Below are 24,166 nucleotides of genomic sequence, written 5' to 3' on the forward strand. Positions count from 1 at the left end.
AAACCTAATAATCACATATGCAAATACATATATGAACTTCTACAGATTTAAGTGTAAGTAGTCTGTATACCAGTGATACTGAAACCTCTCTACTCATCAGAACCATCTGAAGAACTTTCCTCAAACCCTATTTCCTATGTTTTAACCACAGATATTGCTTTAACAAGTCAGGAGTGGAAGCCAAGAATATGTATTTTTCAAAAAACTACCTGTTACTCTGATAGGCAGTCAGCGTGAGGACCACAACCCCCTGACTGCTTGAGACGATCTAGTAGTCACAATAGAGGACATAAGGCGCTTTCTGTTATTTAGGGAGATTCTGGGCTAGACATCACAGTCAAGAGCAGTAGTTTTGAGCGTGGAGATCGTATCCCATTCTCAGTATAGTCACTTACAAGCTGTGAGCCTTACACTAACTTTCAGAGCTTTGGGGTTTCTGTGTTTGTTGTCGTTGTTTATAAGGTAGAGACCACAAAGTACGGGTCACCATGAGAATGCGCGCAGAGCCTCACTTAGCACAGTACCTCGGCTACTACGGCGCAGTGTCGGTCAGGTGTGTGCTGGCGTCCCTGCACGCCGCTGCCTTAGTGCGTGCGCACGACATCGACCGTCACCTTCTCTGGTCGTGGCTTTAGGAACCCGACCGGGGGCGGGGGCGGAGGCGGGGGCAGGGGCAGGGAGGACACCACGGCTCTCCGGCCAGTGCTGTGCTGCACACGTCCAGCGGGGGGCGCGAGCGCAGCTCGGCGGGGCCCGCGCCTGCTCACTGGGCGCCACTCTTGGTCTCGGCTGCTCGCGTCCCGGCGCTGCTCCCCAAGCCTCAGTGGCGGGGTACGGCAGCGCCTTGGGGACAAAAGTCTTTCTCTGCTGGGGGCTCTGCCCTGTACTTAACCGTTCCGGGGCAGAGCGGGCGGCACGTATTTGCGTGTCCATCGCGCTGTTGCCCAGGCGGTAGGAAGACGCCGAGTCAGGCGCGGAGCTCGCGCTGACCGGGGCCCGGGCCCAGCGCGTCGAGGTCGCCGCCCGGATGTTGCGATGGCTGATCGGGGGAGGCCGAGAACCTCAGGGACTGGCCGAGGTAAGCCCCAGACTACGCCGCCTGTCCCCGCAGAGGCCGAGCCCCGCTCCGGCATGAGCCCCGCGCGGCGGGAGGCGGCGGGAGGCGGCGGGACGCCCGGGGCTGGGGGCGGGGCCTGCGGCGCGGGGGGCTGCGCGCGGGGGGGGGGCGGCTGGACGCCCGGGGGCGGGGCCTGCGCGGCGGGGGACGGCGGGAGGCGGGGCCTGCGCGTGGGCGGGGGCTGCGCGGCGGGGGCGGCTGGACGCTCGGGGGCGGGGCCACCCGAAGGACTCACTGAGCGGCCGCGGCGCTGGGCTCGGGGCTCGCTGCAGCTTCCCTTCTAGCGCCGTGTCTGACTTGGTAGGAACCAGCGGTGACTGCAACTTTGTGCTGAAGGTTTTCTAGGCTTGGCGTCACTTCTGACATCAACTGACGCTTGCTCGAGGAATAGAAAATCTGTTTGATTATCCAAGAACAAAAAGAATCATTTTTTAAAATAAATAATTTGCTTCAAATTCAAGAATATAATTTTGTGATTAACTCCTATTTTTGGTGTCATAGTCACGATTTCTTTTGGGCCGGAATAATTGGATTGACTAATTTACATTCGAAATATTGCGACTAAAATAATCTTGGAATCTTAAAAGGACTCAGGTCTGGAGTTTATTTCATATGCCACCGAGAATTTGTACTCGGAATCCCTTTTATTTCTCATAGGAAATAGTCCTTTCGATTGTTAAAAATAAAAACTTGGTGGTGGTGTGAGCCAGCAGCCTTACTTCTCACTTTTAACTTCCTCATACTATTAAAAAACATTTCAAATCCTGTTCGTTTTGGACAGGCTGAAATCTTAGACACTGTGGAATAGCTGTAGAAAATTACGCGTGTGACGTGGTAGTTCTATATTAACCCGATTATTTGATTGATCATATAATTTCATTAATACTGCTATGCCTAGTAAAATTTTACTTAAGGGAAGCAGTAAATAGTTTTCAAATGTCTCACTTTTGCTTTTCTCATCAGAACCACCGCTAGAAGTGAGCTGGGATAAATAAGCACCCACTGCTTTGGGGGCGATTTTTTGGGGGGGGGGAAACGTGTGTTAAGTTACACATTTTTCATGTCACAGTACTTCACTTTAACCATTGTGAATTGTACTTTGTCAGAACCAGTGACTTCCCTTCATTTATACAAGAACTGCTGGTGGTTTAAGCAGTATTCTGTGCTGGAATGATTTTGCCCTAGGGCACACTTGGCTATCTTTGGAGACATTTTTGATTTCAGGATGGGGGAGATCAGCAGCAAAGAAGTAACTTACAACATCTCAGTAGTGGCAAGTTTGAGAAATTGTAGTTCAGAGGTTAAGAACAAAGGTTTTATCATGAAATAGTACTGGGCTTGACTGCAGAAATGGGGTTAATAACACCTACCTTACAGAACAGTTGACTGAATTATATGCCATATGTGCTTTGCACACTGTCTGGCATATGGGCTGTGACCTAATTCGCTATAAATGTTAGCAATTATCTTTATCAGTATTATTGTCCAAAACTCAAATTTATTGAATTTATCGACCCTGAAGGATTTCATTCCTTCATTTATTCAGTCAGCAATCATGTATCGAGTGCCTATCCTGGTTTCAGCACTGTTTTAGTCTATATTTGCCCCTTTGACCTGCAGTTTTGTTTCTGTCAAATTTTAATGGAGAAACACTCATTCTAAAATACTGTATTGGATTGGCCCATTGATACTTTTTTTTTAGGTCAGGTTTAATGAGTTATAATTTCCTAACATAAAATTAACCCTTTTCATAAATTTATGGTGACTTGAAAATACTAAAATTTATGGCAAGAATGAGATTTTCCCTCCTTTTCATTGTTCTTATTTAACAATCTGAAGAATGATGATCTGAGTTTAAGGATATTTAGATCAATTCTAACAAAGAGGAAAAAATTTATAATGTGGATTTGTAGTAAGAGAAATGTATGTTAAAAAAAAAAAGAAATGTATGTTAAGATGGCACTTAGTTGCTTTAGGGAAAAATACTATCTAGTATTAGAATGTGGTACCTTATGGCATTTTAAGTCTTGTATTCTTAGATGTATACTGTGCAGTTTTATTTCGTATGGTCTTTTATCATAAGTCATTTGATCTCTTTCTTTTTTTTTTTTTTTCAACATAAGAAATCTCCTTTACAGACAATAGGTGAAGAACAAACCCAGAACCCCTACACTGAACTGCTTGTACTGAAAGCTCATCACGATATTGTACGATTTCTGGTACAGTTAGATGAATACAGGTAAGAAGCTCTAGTTATCCAATTGCCTACTGTTTGGAAAGAATTTTTAAGGAATCGTATATTTAAAAACAACTTCATAATTAATGTCTTTTCTAAAAATTTCAAATCTGGTCATTAGTAACATTTACTAGAAATCAGCATCTGGACATCTTGATGCTTATTCTTTTTTTAAAAAATATTTTATTTATTTATTCATGAGACACACAGAGAGAGAAGTAGGCTCCATGCAGGGAGCCCAATGCGGGACTCAATCCCGGACTCCAGGATCCTGCCCTGGGCCGAAGGCAGGCGCTAAACTGCTGAGCCACCTAGGCATACCTGATGGTACCTTCTTGGTTGAAGTTTTTTGTTTTTTGTTGTTAGTGCTTAGAAATATTTTTTGTTAGTTTCAAGGAAGTGAATAACTTTAAAATCCCTAAATTTGAGAAACAGATGTAGGGAATGTTTATGAAATACTTAACCAGGAATGGGCTATTTTTAGTGGAAGGTAAGGTAAGTAATCTGAATCTCTTGTTATTAAGGAAATAAAAACCTTTAAAATGTTCATTATTTACTTTCTTATCAATGTGTACAATATTGTGTTTAATTGCAAGTAGAAATGAAGTATATAGATCTTAAGACTTTAGATTTAGCTTTTTACTGATCTTTATGTCTGTTTATTAAGCCCTTATTCATCTAAATGCTTATTCTTTGTAGCGTAACAACAATTAGAGTTAGTTTTGTAACTAATTTTATCTTCTCTAGATCTAAACTTCTTGGGGGAAGCATATTTTTCTTATTTACCGCAGTATCCTTTGTACCTGACACAGTGCCTTACATGTAGCAGGTAGTTAATAGATAGTTGTTAAATGAATGAATGACTCCCCAGATTATTACGTGTGCATGTTGCATGCCATCCTAACTTGCTAGCCCCCCCCTTTTTTTTTTTTTTTTTTTTTTGTTGAGCAGCCAAAAAGTCATGGTTTATTATATCGGAAGGGATTTCATAATTCAAACACAACCAAACTGTACATTTTACAATCACATTCTATTTGTAAACAGTTAAAAGCCACTGACTTCTTTTGCATCTTAGGACACAAACAGTTAGATCAAGGCAATGAAATGATGGCAAATTCTGCGCTGTTAAAATGTTTACCCTTGTTTGGCCCGTCTTCTTTGACTAAGCAAGCATTATAATACCATTTGTGGGCAAAAAAAGGGGGCGAAGAGAAATTGATAGGTTGTCCCTATCAATTTTTCTACTCTCTATTTTTTTTTTTACCTTTGATAACATCTTTTTTTCCCCCTCATTTTGGACTCCATGGGTGACTGCTGTTATGATTATTCCCAATTCTGACCATCACTTCTAATGTCTATTAACTCACTCACTGCTTTTTTTTTTTTTTTTTTTATGTGTGTGTGTTTGGTATTGCTTTTCCCATGTGCAGTGCAAATCTGACACTCCCTGGAGTCAGGTCACATTTTACAGGTTAGGGATATAGTCCTACACAGCACTTCCCTCAGCTACAATCTCCAGGGGTGCCAGGCCACCCCCACTTCTGACCAACTGGCTACAAATTCCCACTATCCTTAGTTTTGGTATTTCCTAGAACCACTGACAGAACTCAGGAAAGCACTATTCTTATGATTATCATCTTACTATAAAGGATACAGACAGGACTAGCCAAATGTAGAGATGCGTAGGATCAGGTCTAAGAGGGTCTCAAATACAATGCTTCTGTATCCTTGGAACATGTCACCCTTTCAGCACATTAGTGTATATTACCATCAGGGGAACTCACTCAAGCTCTGGGTACCCGGAGATTTTATTGGGGGTCATTACTAGAAATGATTGAGTCCTTTGCCACCTGATTGAACTGTTTTCAGCCCTTCTCTCCCTGCCCTGACTTCATACTCCGACCTCAGGTTGAAAGGTTAAGCTAATATCTATGGCTCAGAGCACCAACCCTCTAATTACCTGGTTCATATTTCCCACATGGCCAGACCTTATATTGTGTAGAGGGCCCATCCTGAATAATCTCATTTGCATAAACGTGAGGAGCACAGCTCCATTCTAGAAACCAGGGACAAAATCCAGCCAAATTATGATGCAACAATATATTCTTCAACTTTTGCTTGAGAAGATTCATCTCTTACATATATATTACTAGCCTATCAACACTGTTGTGATATGAGCTAGCCAAATCAAAACATATAAACCATACTATAATAATCTTCAGCCTTTTTGGTGGTATTCATTGCTGATATGTTCTAAGAGACACTTTGTTTAGTCAGCCAGCCAGCCAGTCAGATCTTTGAAACTAAACATAGTTTCTGGAAATATAGGATATTTGGACAGCTGAAGTTTCTTGTTATTTTACCATTTTAAGTTGCTAGGTAGATTAAAAAAAAACACCCAAATAATTTATTAGGGCATAATCACTAATATTTGGGTTTTAAGGAATCCTCAGCTCATATGTTGTCTGAGAAAGTTAAATAAAAAATATACAGTGTACTTTCAGGATGTGATCTCTACATTTTTATGTAGAATAACTGTTAAGATTCCATTTTCATTGTTATCTATCCTCTGAAATTTCCTCTAGGCTTTTATTACATAGTTAGAAGAATCTGCAAAAAAGGACATCTTGTAGAATAATGATCATTGTGCAAATGCTGATAGTTTGATTATATTTTCCCCACAGTGATGCTCCCATATAAATCAGTTGTTTAATGATGTAGTAAATGTTCTGTAAACAGTAAAAAATTAGAGCCAAGTGTATCAGTTATCGATTGCTCTCTCAAATACCACCCCAAACTTGGTGGTTTAAGACAACCTGTCATTTACTTATTAATTGCAGGCTAGCTCTCGGTCTAGCCTCAGCTGGGTGGGTTTTTTTTTGTTTTTTTTTTTTGTTTGTTTGTTTTTTTAAATCTGTACCCTGATCAATTGATCTTGTTTAGGTTTACTTACTGCATCTCTGGTCAGGAGGTAAATTGGCTGGGACTGGATGGTTCTTATTGGACTCAGCTGGGTGCTTTCTCCATATGGTGACTCCAGTGCTTGTGCACATATTGATGATGGAGTTCGAATACAAACAAAAGGACAAACCCTGATGTAAAATTCTTCTCAAGACTCTATCATTTTTGCTGCTATTGTGTTAGCCAGAGTGAGTCAGGAGCTGGCACAAGTTCAGGAAGTGGGTAAATAAACTATCTCCTGAAGGGGGAAACAATTAAGTGCTGTTAATGCTGGTGGACATAGAAAGGAAGAATAATGGGTGGCCATGTTTGCTATCTATCACAGTGAATCTAAATGCCTAGAAATAAGTGAAAAACCTACATTTTGGCTTTGCAATAAAATGAAGATACTATCAAATGAGTCACATTTAATTCTTTGTGCTCAAGTCCTTACTGTGTCAAAATTTACATCTAGTTAGGTAGAAGTTTTTCTGCCAAAGACCTGTAGAAGTTTCAATGTGTGTTTTGTTTTAAAAAATTTAATTCTGCACTGAAAAAAAGAAACCCAAAAGACTCACTACTGGTAAGAAAGGTATAAGAAATCTACAAACTACATAAATACTTATTTGAGTAAAGAATGTAGCATTTTCATTCTTAATTTAGAGTTTAGAATAATCTTTACCATTGCTAATGTACATATTTTGTGCATGATCAAATTACAAAAATAATATATTCCACTTTTTTATGTTTTTATTTAATTTTTGTGGACCTTACATTCTGGTTTTTTGGTCAGCTGTTGTAATCCAGGTTTCACGCTTCAGGTCTTTAGATAATATCATTTTATTGAGAATTTTGCAGAAGGATTTTCTTGTTTTCTTGGTGGCTCAGCTAAAATCAGTGAGTGGAAAATTTTCACAGATTGGTTTTTGAAGATACCAAATAAATCCTGTATAACCTAACAGACAGCTGCCTTTTCTTTTCTTCTTTAGTGTTTTTTGAACATAAAGTGAGGGTCATATTGATTGGGAGATCACTAAAGAAGGCTAAGCCTCAGCAAGAGTCTTCCAAAAAATGGACTGTGCTAAAATTGCATGTAATACTCTAGCATTTGACACATTAAACTAAACTGAGTTCATAACACATTTTAAGAATAGTTTTCTTTGTTGCTTATTTGACCATTCCTTGCTCCTCCAGGAAACAGACAAGGTTCTGTAGGATGGTGATCATGACTGGAAAAGAATCAGGTGACCCATGAAATGCCAGACTGGAGAACAAAATGTGCCCCTAGGAAAGCTGGTGAAGCTGTACATTCACAAGACACTAAAACTCAGTACAGTTTGATAATTCACTAACAGACACACAGTATTTTATATCTTTAAGAAAATATTCTTAAGCTAAGGTTTTTTTTCTCACTAACATTCAGAGAATAGAAATAATCAAGATGACTTGACCTGAGTCAATACCTGAGTTCCCTGCAAATCTGATAGCAAAATGGAATTGGGCACACAAATGGTTTATTAGAAGCATCAGTTAAGGAAAAAGGGAAGAGCAGGATTAGACAAGGGGAGCTATCTCAGACTATGATGTAGCTCTGACAAAGTTTCTCTAGGCCCAGTGGCGAATTCTGGAGGAAAGAATGCCCTTTAGAGGAATTCTATGTTGGATAGAAATAATCAGGACTTTTAACCTTGCCTTACTTAATTATTGGCTGAGAGTCATCCAAGAAGGTGCTTCTGGAGTCCACCACCTTGCTAAAGTTCCGTTGGCTGGGAGCCAGTTGGGATAGTATGACTGGCTTGAAAGCTGAATGGACCCTGAAGTCAACAGCTGGAGGCAGATAATCACATTCCTCAGCTGGGCATCATCCTCTCTTGAAGGGGCATCTGCAAGATGTGTATTGCCTTTCCTATACAAATTGTATCTTGGGATCAGTAATAATGAGAGGAAATTTCTCTTCTAGAAGAATTCAAGCTAGGAAAAATCATGAAATTGGAATAATTGTAATTTTGCAACCTCTGATAACAAATTTAGACAGTTTATTATGGTTGTTAGCATTACATGTGCACAAAAGAAAGACTACCAGAAATTACATTTCCTGATGGAGTATACAAACTCCCTATGAAGTGGGCCTACCAAAAAGTCCAGTTTAAATCTGATTAATTCTTAGATCTGTCAGTTTACCAGAAATACAGGGGATTAGAGGTGCATGCTGAACGACTGCATAGGGAAGTAGCTGGCAAAATCCAGACTATGAGAACTCTATGAGACAAATGTTTAATTGCAAGGAGAAAAATAGAAGGAATCCGTAGAATAAAAGAGACTTCAGAGGTGTATCAGCCACTGCAATTATGAACTTTATTTAGATCCTGCTTCACACAAACTTAAATATCATGAGACAGGGAAGTTTGATCACTGAGCATATGATGACAATAAGGAATTAAATGGTAACTCTAGTCCTGATATAAAGGAGTTCTTAAAATACATATTGAAATATTTACTGATAAAATGTAGTTACTTTATTTGCTTCAAAGTAATCTGCAGAGAGGAGCGCTTGGATATGGTACAGATGAAACAGCATTGGCCATGAGTTGATAATTACAGATGAGGAGTACCTGGGATTTTTGTTATACTGTTTATACTTGTATATATATATTTAAATTATCCATACTGAAAAATTGAAAAATGATATATATTTGATATAGAGGAAATAAAAATGCCAATTTAAAAGGTATTTTTGTTTCAGAGTTAAACTTTTTCTAAGGTATTAGGTGGGGAAATCACACAGATGGACCTGAACATAAAAACTAATAACTCACAAAAAGCTGGATTAAAGGATATTGGCTTTGTTATACAACCCTCGTGGGGCAGAGGGAGGCCAGGGATGTTTCTCTAGTGTTAGAGATTCTTTCACAGAAACTTGAGCTCAGACGAATGGAGGTTCCGCCTAGTAGAAGTCACAGAGAGTTTTGGTTTTCTAATGTTTGTAAACTTTGATGTGTTTCTGTGTGTGATTTGGGGACGGGGGAGAATTTTCAAAGGGTTTACCTTTCTTAATGGCCATGAAAACTATGGAATGGTCCCACCTTCATTTTATGTGAGCTGAAAAAAGGACCTTAAACATTCAGATATTAGAGTTATGTTAATGTATGCATTTTTCTTAAGCAAGAAAAAAAAGTTTGGTGTTCAAGGAAATCTGTTGAAAGGATCAGTGACGTCAATGTCTATGGCTCATGAAAAGGCTTTCAAATTCCTTTTTACTTCTCTTACAAGTCTCCACATACTTCTCTGATTTTATTCAAGTAGTTCTAGAATATAAGATAATAAAAATCTATTTTAAATGAGAGTTTTGTATTTTTTCAGTTTGGTTTGGTTTTTGGTATTGTACCATTTTTCAGTTCTATTTTACTATAAAAATATATTATTTTAGTTGCATCATGTATTAGAAATTACATGTGGATTAGGTGGGGAGCTGGGTAAGCACAGGGATTTTCTTTATTGCCATAATAATGTCCTTTTTTCCCCCCAGGGCTTTATGATTATGTAGATACTGAATACAAGAAGTTTCATGGACCATACTTTTCATTATATCCTTTAAGGTTATATTTGAATTTGTAGCACCCTTGACCTAATTGAAATAAGTTCAAATGAGTAAGAACCATTAAATGAGCACTTAAGTAAGTAATAGACATAGGAATTATTTGTGAAAATATTTTGTTTTATACAAATCTTTGTGAAACTTTGCTATACTTTTCAATTCATAGTTGGCAAGAATGAGAGTACTTTCTCTGAGATGTTCAAAGAGAAGGTGTTTAAGAGGAATGATTTCTATAAATTGAAATGAGTATAAATGAGAATTCTCAGTGGGCTCATGATCTGGACCCTGTAGCATTACTTAGTAATGTAGACTGAGGTCTTCAAGGCCAAGAACTATCCTATTGATTTTTACTTTCAGTATCAAATATGTATTATCAAAAATACATTTAATAAAAAAAAAAAAAAAAAAATAAAATAAAAAAAATACATTTAATTATATTTATGCTTAATATATAGTTACTGTATAATATTTCTTGAATGAGTGAATCATCAACTCTCACGATAAATTTAGTTCTCATAATTAGAGTAGGAGGGGATGGAATATTCTAGAAGCTCTGGTATAGGTCTTGATTAAATCATGCTTCACCTTGTTAAACTTCTTTTCATGTATATAGTTTTGGCTTAGTCATTTAATTGTATATGCTCAATGAGTATTTTTAAAGACATGGTTTCAAGTTGAAGGGTATACTTAGGTATGGGATGGGACAGGAACATGAAAAAAAAGGAATTTACTTATGTGTGTGGTGGGTTTCTGAGTTTTAATTTTTTTTACTTTTAATTTTTCTTTTGACAGTATATTGATGGAAGGGAAAAAGTGAGGTTACATTAATACACTTAATGATTATCTATTTCACAGATCCCTTGCAACACTTAAATATTTGCTTATTCATTAATTTACTCATTGAAAAATAATTTTTTGGTGCTTTAAACTGGCTAGAGATAATCAGAGATTTGTTGGACTAGAAACATCATAAACATCAATAAATATGTCAGTTACTATATTTCATTGATTCTAAGAAGATTTTTTTTTTCCTATTTTAAGATCTCTGAAATTTGGAGACATCATATAATTGATGGTGTGTCGGGTATAATTGGCAGTATTTTTTCCTTAATAGTACATAAAATAATAGAATGTCTTACACTTGATCATATCTTAGATTGATGAAATACAATACATTTCTAAACAATGAATTTGAAGATCTTGAAACAGGAACCACATCTAATTGATCTTGACATTTCCCTGTCACCTAGCATGAATCTCACCCAATACATTTTGTGCTAATTAGCAAAGAAGCATTACTCTTAAAACCTTAATTATAGACTTGGATCTTTGGATTCTATGAATTTAGAATGTTTAAAAAAATTATTCTATATAATTTTAATGCAATACAGCCACAATTCTTCCTTCCATTGAATAGTTCAGACCTCACTGGCATTTTAATTACTCGTTTTTTATACTTCATTACTTCTTTTTAGCAATTACAATGTATCTACTATTAGAAATTCTTGGGTTGAATTTTCATTCCTGATTTGCAGATGGCTGAAGTGTGTGCTTGACTGATTAGGATGAACTGATTATAGTTTAAGATAAACTGATAAAGTGTAGCTAGTTTTCAATTATCCATCCTAATAGCATGGATAATTGTAATTTGCGAATGATCTCCCAACCCCTTATTCGTTATTTTATGGGAAATACTAATTTGTGGCAAAATTATATTGATTTGCATTTCTAAGCTTCATGTTTTCTCTTTAGGGGAGCTAATAAAAATACTGAAATGGCAAAAAAAAAAAAAAAAGGCAAGAAAGAAAGAGGCAGCAATAGAATAAATAAGAAAATTGAAAGTCCTGAATAATCCACCAACTGGGTAATTGACCTCTGAGTAATAAAAAATTGGCTGTGATTTCATGCATTACTATTGAGCATTGTTTAGATTTAACTTTTGTTCACTACTGATTGAATTAAAGTTTGAGGTGAAATGCTCTATATCTCATTTCTAAACTCTGAACCGTTCAATCGTCTCTCATTGTGAACTCATGAGGTTCAGACATGATAAAACAATAATGAGAAGTTAGAAATCAGGGTTAGAAAAAGTATGTATTTTAAACCTGCAGTCTTCTAGAAAGGAGAAAAGCAATTATAAGAGTTTCAAGAATCAATAGAAATTGATGTTTTATACCAAAGAAAACTTAAGACCTTGAGTCCTGCCTCCCCACCATCACTATACAAATAAAAAGAAATCAATAGGCCTAGAAACATAAGCTATTAAAGATTGACATCCAGCAACTATTTTTGATACTAAGGCATTGTTTAGTATTCTGATTCAGAAAAATAATATGTTATTAAATAAATTGTATTTTTAATTTAAAAACGATTGTTTTCTTTTAAATCTCCAGACCTTTTATATATTTCATCTTGAAATAATAAATGTTAGGCACGAATTTTAAATAATTCTGCATGTGATTTCTCACTAGTTACTAGGAAGTTCTTAAAGGTCCTCTGTTAAAAAGATAGGTAGCTCTCTATTTTAAAAATTGTTAATAGGACTTTGATGAGGATGTATTTGACCAATTTCCCATCTCCTGGATAATCTCTTAGCTCCCATAGTAGAAGATGTAACTGATAATAGGAGATGTAACTGATTTAGAAATCAGTACTGAATATGGGAATTGTCAGAGCCAGCGAAGACCATAGTTATTTATGGGACTCTGAAACTGAGCATGAGAAATTAGAACTTGAAGTGCAGTTCGGAGTTTTAAGGAAATTATTATATGATGAAGTAGTGAGATTTTATGGATCTTATATAGTAAAATTCATTAGAACAGGTACTCTCAGGAACAAAGTAACTTTTGTGTCATAGTGTACCAGTTCCCCAGTGACAGACCTGTTTGACTAACAATATTTCCTGTAATGAAGACATTCAAGGCACACCCAGATTTTGTGAAATGAACTAACAATTTTGCAAGGAAGAACACATTTTTTAAATGCCATAACTGCTAGTGGTTTATTATTTATTAATGGTTGTTAATTATAAGGGGCCAGTTATACACAGTTCATACTGGCTTTCTATAATACCACTTTCTTTCTTTCCTATTCAGAAAACAAACCGAATTTAAGTGAATGAAAGGGATACGAGAACAACTTTGGATCAATTTTGATTCATTAAAGAATCATTTACAAATTATGTACTACATTATTAATTACTTGACATGTTTATGGTGTGATTGCTGTATACCACTGTGTTGGGACATTGCTTGAGAACAGTGCTTGATATTACTATAATGCAGTCACTATGATTAATCCTGTATAACAAATTACTTTTCTTGGCAAGTGTTTGTATCATGGATATCTTCTACTCTACAAAATTGTTTTTATATATATATATATATATATATAGTGAACAGGAAGTAAAGAGGAGAAAGGAGCTATAACTGAGTTCATCACAGCTCTTTTTCCATGCAGGAAATAAACTTTCCTTTACCTCTTTGCATTTCAAGCATTTTCACTAAAAAATAAATAAAACAAAAAACTTCACAAAACATCAGAGCCTCCAAACTAAGAACACAATATTTACATGGAATGACCAAGAGCCAAGAGGAGCGAAGGAGAGATCTTGGCTTTAAATAATAAAGTATGTTTACAGAGAAAAATAATAGAAATAACGAAATTATCTAAGGACATGTATTCCTTTGTTGCAGTCTTGGAATATCACTTCCTATCAGTGAAGCTGAAAGTGATAGTTTAATCATATAATTTTAAAGCCAAGAAGGACTTTTAAGATTACTTATAGGCCTCCCTCATTCTTTCAGTTTTAGCAGTTGATTCATTGTAATGCTGTGAATGGTTTTATTTATCTTTGGATCAGTATCTGGCATAAAACGTAGAAGGTAGTCCATAAATATTTGTTGAATTAGCTTAACTAATCAGCATTAATATTGGTCAAAACACCATTAATGAATTTTGATAGTTCTTAGTAATTTTAGCACATAAATTTCACCAGAATATTTTAATTTTTTTTTTTTTTTACCTTTTTTGTCTATCCAGATTTGCATCTGCTGGTGATGATGGAATTGTAGTTGTGTGGAATGCCCAGGTGTGTATTAATTCTATGTGAATTGTGTAATAAGACATCACTGTATAGTTGAGTTTGCATTCATAAACACTATCTGAGTGTATACCTGCATTACCTACTTAATACTTGAAAAGGCTACTTAGGATAATCTGTTTAAAATGGGAACCAATATTTTTCTATTATGAGAAAGTGTTAATCTTACTGAGCAAAATTTTAGTTATCAGCAACTATACACTGATTCTGAAAATGAAATCAAGTGTTGATTTTTGTGGGAGATACGATTTTTATTCCAAAATTGTATGATAGCATAATAAAATACTCTTCTCATGTTTGACTTTAATAGGAATGTAATAAAAGGCTACTTTGTTTTTCAAAAATATTTAAGGCTTCACCAGATTTTTTCCAGGCCCTCTCTTCCTCATCTTTTGATACTCACGGTATTTTCTTTTGAAGCATTTATCTTCTGTTATATCAGTAGTTTTCTGGTCTGACTCCGTCAGATCCTCATTTCTCAGTGGCTTTACCAGTGATTAAAGCAATTATTTAACATTATGTTCACCATGTTCATGAAATCCTGCGACCTTAGGAAGATTTACAATTAATGTTATATTTATGTTGGATTTTTACATGTTTACTGCTTGGGAATATCAGAGACTGATTGATAAAGACATTGAATGGATAGGAATAGCTGTTGGTGTTAGAAGTGGAGTGGAGACTGACTTTATAAGTGGTTGATCTGCTATTGGATGTGTACAGTATATAGATTGTGCTATTATTATGCTAACTTTTATTTCCTTCAATAGCACTTTAAGTTTGGAGACTTAGATAAAGAACTTGGATAATGAGGACTCCCTATTTTTACCAACAGATTAGTTACTGATATTTTTATGTATGATTTATGCAATTCTTCTTTTTTTTGATTTATGCAATTCTTAAAACCATATGGAAAGAATATTCCTTTAAATTTTCATATAAATATGCTAAAAATTAGTATTTTCTATTAGAAAATAAAATTATTTATGGCTACTCTTTGAGTACCTGTTTAGATTCTATTTGATTGTTTAAAGTGAAGTTACACATCTAAGTAGTTAAAAATGAAATTATGTATTTTCTATATGATTCTTAATGTTGTCATTTAAGATTATTTTTTTTTTCATTTAAGATTATTTAAGTTGTGAATATGATATGAGCCTATTATTAAAATTTTTATTGATATTTCAGACAGGAGAAAAACTTCTGGAACTTAATGGACACACTCAAAAGATAACAGCTCTTATTACATTTCCTTCCTTGGAAGCTTGTGAAGAAAAAAATCAACTGATGTTGACAGCCTCTTCTGATAGAACAGTTATTATATCCTTAAATCTGGAAGAAAGTGAAATAGCTGTAGTGACCCAAGGGACCAGTACATATATTATTCATTTTTAGCCTTTTGGGACTTGTCTGTACATTCATTTTAGCAAAAATGGTTTTGTTCTAGCCTTCATGATACACTTCTTAAAAGTATTAGGCATCTGAAAAGTATTAGGCTGGAAATAGTTTAAAGACTTATTCTCGATGGAAACCCCATGACTTAAGCTGTTCTTTCCAGACTTACTATTATATCAAGTTATAGAAAGTGGAGAATTTGGGCTTAAAAGTACTTACTTAGCTCAGTTTGCTTTTCAATATCAAGAAACAAAGATGAGTCTGACTGGAGAATAATTCACATTTTTGTCTGTACAGCATTGTACAGCAAAATAAATGTAATGTCCCCAGCCCATAAGAACCTTTTGAACATCTGAGCTTGGCAGAAAAGTGAATCACCATCTGCTCAGTGTTTAGTGTTTAAAAGCAATTTCAGAAAAGTAAACTCTTCCCCCCTCATAGTTTTAGGTAAAAATTTAAGATGTGACAGCAATGGTAAAGTTTTCTAGGGCACTTAATGTGTTCTGTTTAACATATATTACATCTAATTTTACATATATTCTATATTACATATATTAACACGTTTAATTCTTATAATTATTTTTGTTCTCATTTTTAGATAAGGAAAGAGAGACAGAGAGGTTAAGTGACTTGTCCTAGGTCATACAGCCATTAGAGGGCAGAAGGCAAGCAATCTGACTGCAGAGTCAGAACTCTGAACCCCTGTATAAAACTGCCTTCATAAAATATTTTCCTTAGGGAGGCCTGGGTGGCCCAGTCAGTTAGGCATCTGCCTTCAGCTCAGGTCCTGGAATTGAGCTCCACACTGGACTCCCTGCTCAATGGGGAGCCTGCTTTTCCTTCTCCTCCCTCTGCGTGCCACTCCCCCTGCTTCTTATGCTCCTGTGCGCACGCTCTTCCCCCCACCCCAAATAAAATATTAAAAAAATATATTTTCCTTAAATTTAGCCTTTAATGTTTGTATGAGGAATTGGTTTTGTAAAGGCTTTAGCCAGATACTTTTTTTTTCTTTCTTAGCCAGATACTTAATGGAAACTGTATTTTTAAAAAATAGTATCAGAGATTCACTTTATATAGTCTTTGCTTATCTGAGAATTCTGTTTAGTTTCAAGCATCAGGGGAGTAAGTTTTGGAGTAAGCCCAAAGCAGTAGGTGTTTGCTGGGCTTCTGTAGGACCAGGACAGACCTCATGACACACTTTATTTATTTATTTTTAAAGATTTTATTTATTTGAGAAAGAGAGTGCACGCCCATGCCCATGAGCAGGGGAGAGGGGTCGAGGGAGAGGGAGAAGCAGATTCCCCTACTGAGCAGGGAGCCCAACAACACTGGGCTGGATCCCAGGACCCCCGGGATCATGACCTTAGCAGAAGGCAGATGTTTAACTGACTGAGCTACCCAGGCGCCACATGACACACTTTAAATGAGTTCATTAGTTTAGGTGATTTCTAGACAGATTGTCAATATGTGAAAAAAAATTCAAGGTAAGATTTACATGTGGTAAACTATTTTGTGGTGATGACAATATCGCATAAGCAATATTACATGTATTTAGATCAGAATGACTTGACTGTTCCATTGTGGCAAATATTATATTAGGAACTAAAGCTTTTTATTTGTTTTCAGTATTAGTATAATCTCCAAAAATAGAATTTAAAATACTTTGTTTTTATTAGACCATTCCTAAGGTACTATAATAATGCTTAGAGACAGTTATTAAATTACTACTATAGTAAAGAGATGAGTAGCTGAGACAGTATCGATATGAACTTTACTTGTAAACGATAATTTAGAGAATTATTAAAAATAATTCCAGGCTGCTTGAGCCTCCACTATTAACAAACTTCATTAATTAAATGTTGAAGATAAACTTTTAAGTGATAAAGAGTCTACCCATATACATATGTGTGAATGTGTATATATATATGTTGCATCTATGTAAATGTGTGCTCAGACATGATGTAAAATATATATTACCATAGGAAATGGGGTGAAAATTTGAAAATTGTTACACTCCTTAAGTTGTGCTAACCTTGGACTCTTAATGGAGGTCCTCTAATTATTTTAAATACCAGTAAGTACACTGTAACTGGCTTCTTTGCATTAGTATAGCAGTAGTAAATCATGCCATGCATGTTGAAGGAGCTTTCAATAAGAATTAATGGAGTCGATAGTTTTTAGTATAAATACTTTATGTTGAATGTTTATTAGATTATGGTAGACTATTTTGGAGAATAAGGCTTAAAAATTAAACACTTGCACTATTTAATACCTATAAATATTCAGGATTCAGACCATCCTGTTGATGTTTTCTGATAGTTTGATAGTAAAATTTGCTTCAAACTTATTTTACATTGTATGCCTGCCATGCTGTGGATGACTCACTATATGATTTAACTTTAGTAATAGTATAAATGCTAAATATTTTATGCTTTAAAGATTTTTCTACTTGAGTTTGTAACATTTGCAATTTAATTATTAGAAAAGTTATCTCCTAATTTAGATTTTAATGTTCTGTTTAGAAATTATTTCTTAACAAAAGTTTAGTTATGGGATTGTGATACTGGCAGACAACTTCGGAAAGTATCATGCTTCCAGTCTACTGTAAAGGTAAAATTTTAAGCTGTTATTTTATGGTAATAATATTTTTGTCTCTGAAAAAAATGTTTAATAAGTTAGATGAATTACTTTCGTTGGTTTTAAAATTATTTCTTCCATGTATACCTACAGTTATTCGATTCTTCTAAGACTGGATTGTTGAGAACTTATATATTAAATGCTAGAATGTTTGAATTTGAAATTAGATCAAGGGGTAAATATATAACAACATAAGGAAAAGGATAGCACCTAGGATGTTTACTTTTAGGAAGAGATGTTGCTGAATGACTACAGCAGTAGCTAATCTGTTTTCTTTGTACTTTGAACTAAAAAACGTGGATTTATTTGGCCCTCAATCTCTGCTTTTTATAAGGTCATAAAGATGAGACATATCAATTACTTTCAAAGAAACGTTATGTGGCTAATTGGCAGCTACTATTAACATTTATCTTACAAACAAATATTAATTGGGGCTTATTACATGATAGGAACTCTGCCCCATGTTGAAGAAACAAGCGTGGAGAGGACCTGGTTACTTTGATTCCTACAGTAGAAATCGTCATAGATGTTCTTAGAAAGTGCCACTGCTTTTCAATAATGTCAGCAAGTTTGGGGAAAGAGTCTTATGTGTTGTTTCCTTGTTTATCTTAAAGATAACTTGTCTCTGTATTGGAGCTAACACTCCTTTTTTTCTTTAAATGTAAAAAGACTTGCTGTATGCCAGTAATTGATGTATTTGAATTTTTTTTCCCTAAAAGGCAGCATCTGTGGTAGCCATCTTGTACTACCGTGCTATTCTAATTATCAGTTTAGTAGAGTCTCCAGGGAAGAAAGTGACCAGAAATGCTTGTATCCAATTTAACAATGGACTATCTTTGATGAAGTTACTAAAGTATTGATTTGATGAAAATTTCTGTGTTTTATTTGAGAAGATGCTTCTTTAAGTTCCTTGAAAAGTAGTATTGCTATTTGACAGAGATTATTAGGTTTCAAATGAAAATACCTGAATTGAAGGAATAGGGAATAGGAACAGGAGAAGTAGTTGGATGTATTTTGGACAAATTCCTTTAGTGAACTGTTACGGGAACTGATCGTTAAGAAGTAACTTATTCCAGTATGCTGAAAGTACTTTTTAAAGAGGTTTTACTGTAATGTTAGTCAGTTAGATGGTTGTATCTACTTCTCCTGTGATCATGTTTCATATAACACATTGTTAAAAATAGCGTTTCACTCACTTTATTTCGGTGGTCCAATATCTTACTGAACAGGTAATTTATCAAATTCAGATCCCTAAGAAATATAAGAAATATTATTTATTTTTTGAGCTAGTGAAGTTTTTATAAGGGTTTGTGTTAGCAAGGAAATGATGAAGTTGGCATTTTTATTGCAGTTGAGAATATAAATTGATGATATTCCTAGAAGGCATTTTGACATTATTAATGAAACTTTTTAAATAACTACATGAATTAACCCAGAATTTTACTTACAGAAAAGTCTTTAGAGCAAATAATAATAAAAAAAAACTTAGCAGAGATTTATGAACAGAAATGTATATTACAGATGTATTTTATAAGCAGATGATTGGCAGTATCCTAAATGTCTTACAGGAAAATAGTTAAATTGCATTAGTTACATATGCTAAAAAAAAGTAAGGAGAAAATTCATAAGGAGTTTGAAAAATTTTTTAAAGATGTTAAGTGACAAAAGAAGTATGTTATCCTTAACAAATCAAATCAACAACATGGTTTATACACCATGATCAAATAGACTTATCCCAGTTCAACATCTGAAAAGTCAATAACTAATATACATAGTAAGAATAAAGTACAGAAAACATATTATCATCCAAGTAGATGCAGAGGAAGCATTTTATGGACTTCAGCACCCTCTCATGGTAAAAGTAGTCAACAAACTAAGAATAGATGAGCATTTCCTCAGCCTAAGAGAAGACATTTGTGAAAATCCCAGAGTTAACATCCTATTCATGGTGAAAAACTGAATACTTTTTCCCCTGAGATCAGGAACAAGACAAGGATGGCACTGTTCAGTATTATGGGCAATAAAAAATATATAAGAGGCATCCATATTGGAAAGGAAGAAATAGGGCAACCCCGGGTGGCTCAGTGATTTAGCACTGCCTTCAGCCCAAGGTGTGATCCTGGGGTCCCGGGATCGAGTCCCACGTCAGGCTCCCCACAGGGAGCCTGCTTCTCCCTCTGCCTGTGTCTCTGCCTTTGTGTGTGTGTGTGTGTGTGTGTGTGTGTGTGTGTGTGTGTCTGCCTCATGAATAAATAAGTAAAATCTTAATAAAATAAAGGAAAGGAAGAAATAAAACTGTATTTACAAGTGACATGATCTGTATACTAAATCTTAAATTCATAACCAAACTATTAGAACTAATAAATTTAGCAAGGCTTCAGTATATGAAATCAATGTACAATATTAATTGTATTCCTATCCACTAGCAGTGAACATCCAAAAATAAAATTAAGAAAAAAAAAAGAAAATTAAGAAAAACTAAGAAAATGAAATGAATTTATAGTAGTATCCAAAAGAATAAAATACATAGGAGTAAACTTAAAGAAGAAATGAGAGTTTTACATCAATAAGTATAAAACAATTTTTGAAATAAACTAAAGAAAATCTAAGGAAATGGTTAAGTCATTCCATATTCATGGCTCAGATTTAATATTAAGATTGCAGGACTACCCAAAATGATCTGCAGATTGGACACAATCTCTGTTCAGGCGTCCCCCCCACCCCCTCCCGAAATTGGCAAGCTGATCCTAAAATTGATGTAGAAGTGCATGGGACCCCAGAATAGCTAAAACAATTTTGTTTTTGTTTGTTTGCTTATTTATTTTTAACAATTTTGAAAATAAAAAACAAAGTTATAAGATTCAGAGCTCCCAATTTCAAAATTTACTGCAAAGCTGTAGTATTCAAGACACTGTGGTACTGGATAAGGATGACATACAGATCAGTGAAATATAATTGAGTGTCCAGAAATAAAACCTCACATATTTGATCACTTGATTTTCAACAAGGATGCCAAGACTTTTCAAAAAGAGCAAGAACAGTCTCTTTAGCAAATGATGCGGGATCAACCAGATACCCACATAGAAAATATGAAATTGGATCCCTACCTTATGCCATATATAAAAATTAATTCCAAATTGATCAAAGATCATAACATAAGAGCTGAAACTGTAAGACTTTTAGGAGAAATATGGGAAAAAATATTTGCAATCTTGGGTTAGGGATCTTGGATAATACCAAAAATACAGTAACAAAGTGATCAAGTGGATTTCCTCAAAACAAAAAGTATTTATACTTCAAAGAACACTATCAAGAATGTGAAAAGACAACCCGCAGAATGGGAGAAGATGTTTGCAAATCATATATCTGATAAGGAACTTGTATCCCGAATATAGAAAGTACTCTTAAAACTTAACAACAAAAAAAGACAGACAACCCAATTTAAAATAGACTATGTGAAAGACATTTCTCCAAAGAATACAGGTGGTTAATCAATAAGCATGTGAAAAGAAGTTCAACATCTTAGGTATTAGAGAAATGCAAGTCAAAACCATAATGCAGTACTATTTCACATACACTAGATGGCTAATATCTAAGACAGGTAATAAGTGTTGATAAGGAGACATTGGAACTTTTATATGTTTCTGGTGGAATTGTGAAATGGTAGAGCCACCCTGAAAGTTGTTTGTTCATCAGAATGATAAACAGAGGGATCCCTGGGTGGCGCAGCGGTTTGGCGCCTGCCTTTGGCCCAGGGCGCGATCCTGGAGACCCGGGATCGAATCCCACATCAGGCTCCCGGCGCATGGAGCCTGCTTCTCCCTCTGCCTGTGTCTCTGCCTCTCTCTCTTTCTCTCTGTATGACTATCATAAATAAATAAAATTAAAAAAAAAAAAAAAGAATGATAAACAGAGTTACCATTTGGCCTAACAATCTCACTCCTAGGTATTCCTATTTCATTGTCAAGAGAAATGAAAATATATGTCCACATATAAACTTGATGTGAGTATTCATGGCAGCACTGTACATATACAAAAATAATCTAAATGTCCTCCAACTGAGAATGGACAAATGCACTGTATGCATACAGTGGAATATTATTTGGCAAAAGATAGGAGCAAACTATTGATATATTAAACATTCAGAAATTAGGCAGGGTAGGAACTCTTGAAATACAAATTACATTGATTATTTTCAACCCTCTTTATTCCAGCAGCCATAAATTTTTAAAATTTTACTTATTTATTTGAGAGAGAGCGAGAACAAGTAGGGGGGAAGAGATAGAGGGAGAAGCAGACTCCGCATTGAGCAGGGAGCCCCGTGTGGGGCTCTATCCCAGGACCCTGAAATCATGACCTGAGCCAAAGGCAGACATTTAACTGACTGAACCAACCAGGTGCCCCTATTCCAGCACCTTTAAAAGCAACCCCACCCTCTGCTTAGACAAGACTACCAGAACATTTTCCTTTTCTTTTTTGTTTTTCTCTGTCACTCTTATCCTTGTGCTCACTCAGAGTCATGGATGGGAAGAGTACACTTTAAGGTGTGGACTTTAAAATACTGTTAAATGTAAAGGACTCATTTTCCTAAGTTAAGGATTAGATGATACTAATTTGAAAATCACATAAAAACCAAAGTCATCTTTATTTTTAAAGAAAGTTTATTTAAGCCTATTTAGATTATAGATTATTACTGAGTATCAAATTACCTCAAACTTAGTTGCTTAAAATAATAAATATTACAGTATTTATGGTCAGGAATAAAGAGCAGCTTAGCTGAGTGGTTTTGGCTCAGTGTGTATTATGAAATTGCTGTCACCTGAAGGCTTGCCTGGGGTTGGAGGTTCCTAGGGGGCTCACATGCTTGGTAAGTTAGTGCTGGCTGTTGTCCAGAGGTCTCACTTTCTTGCATATGCATCTTTCCCCATATGGCTGCTTGTATGTGTTTGCCCTAGAGTGAGTGATCCAAGAGAGAGCTAGGAGGAAGCTACTATGTCTTTTATGATTTAGTCTTGTATGTCACACACCATCATCCCTTCTGCCACATTTTATGTGCTAGAAGTTGGTACATTGGAGAGCCCGCATTCAAGGGTGGGAGACTTAAGCTTCACCTCTTAAGAGAATGATAGCAGAGAACTTGCAGACGTATTTGAAAACCACCAATGAATTCTTGAGATTCTAAACTGATAGACATTTCACATGAATTTTGCAGTGTTTAATTGTTCTTCAGAGACGAGATGTTTGGCTTTCTGGTGGAAATGACCTATGTGTGTGGAACCGAAAATTAGATCTCCTGTGTAAGACCAGTCACCTTTCTGATACAGGTAAGAAAACAAATCAAGGTAATTATGAACTGTGATTGATAGGCTTTAAAAGATATAATGAATCTTCAAAGAGACGTTCCATGAATACAGAGGTTAATATAGGGGATTTTCTTTTCAATTCTAAATATATCTTGTAACCATATTTCTCCAGTTTAGGTTTATGGTTGTATAAAGTATATTTCCATCCCAAATTAGAGGGAGAAGGCTCCCCTGCCCCCCCTTTTTTGGCTTTTGCTTCTCTTCTAACAGAATTTTGCAAAAGTGGTTAAGAAAAACCTTTTCATTTATGCTCTTGGGGTCTGTTCCTAAACTCCTAAACTGAGTTTGATGAGCACACTGACATGTGGAATTAAACCTTTCTGATTTTCTAATAGCATTTTCTTCATCTGTGAGGATATTGGACTTTTATTAGATTCCAGAGGATGACTTCATTTTACAATTGGTTTTGCTATAAAGTTTATGCATTGTGCAAACTTACTAATAAAATTCTGTTTTCTTAGAATTTGGTTGATATTTTTGCTTTTAACAGAAGAAAATCAGTTTTGCCTTCTGATAGCAAGGACCTTAAAAAATAAAACTAAAAACTATTCAGAGTAAAAATATTTAAGTGTAAATGAGTAGAGTTGAGTAATAAGCTTGATGTCATGTGATACACTGTTATCTGTGTTTGTTTTTAAAAGTAATCAGATAAACCCATGGATATCATAGCAAGAACATAATTAAGCGTACTGATGTCTTAAAGGTAGCAGGAGCCCTGTGAACCAAGTTTACAGTTCATACTTGGAACTAACTTATCTCCACATAGATATTGGAAAATGTC

At 35.4% G+C, this 24,166-nt stretch overlaps 1 protein-coding gene across 1 annotated transcript in view; it reads left to right on the forward strand.

Moving 5' to 3' along the window:
- Positions 1-749: 749 nt before the first annotated feature.
- WDR41 (WD repeat domain 41) overlaps positions 750-24,166 on the forward strand; it is a 44,573-nt gene continuing 21,156 nt past the window's right edge. Inside the window, exons 1-6 of the mRNA XM_041753358.1 lie at positions 750-1,078; positions 3,241-3,356; positions 13,930-13,978; positions 15,179-15,310; positions 17,933-17,995; positions 23,235-23,346. Coding sequence (XP_041609292.1) covers positions 1,028-1,078; positions 3,241-3,356; positions 13,930-13,978; positions 15,179-15,310; positions 17,933-17,995; positions 23,235-23,346 — 523 coding nt within the window. The 5' untranslated portion in view covers positions 750-1,027. The remainder of the gene's footprint in view (positions 1,079-3,240; positions 3,357-13,929; positions 13,979-15,178; positions 15,311-17,932; positions 17,996-23,234; positions 23,347-24,166) is intronic.

This window comes from Vulpes lagopus, chromosome 4, assembly GCF_018345385.1.
Source record: "Vulpes lagopus strain Blue_001 chromosome 4, ASM1834538v1, whole genome shotgun sequence".
NCBI classification, from domain to species: Eukaryota; Metazoa; Chordata; class Mammalia; order Carnivora; family Canidae; genus Vulpes; species Vulpes lagopus.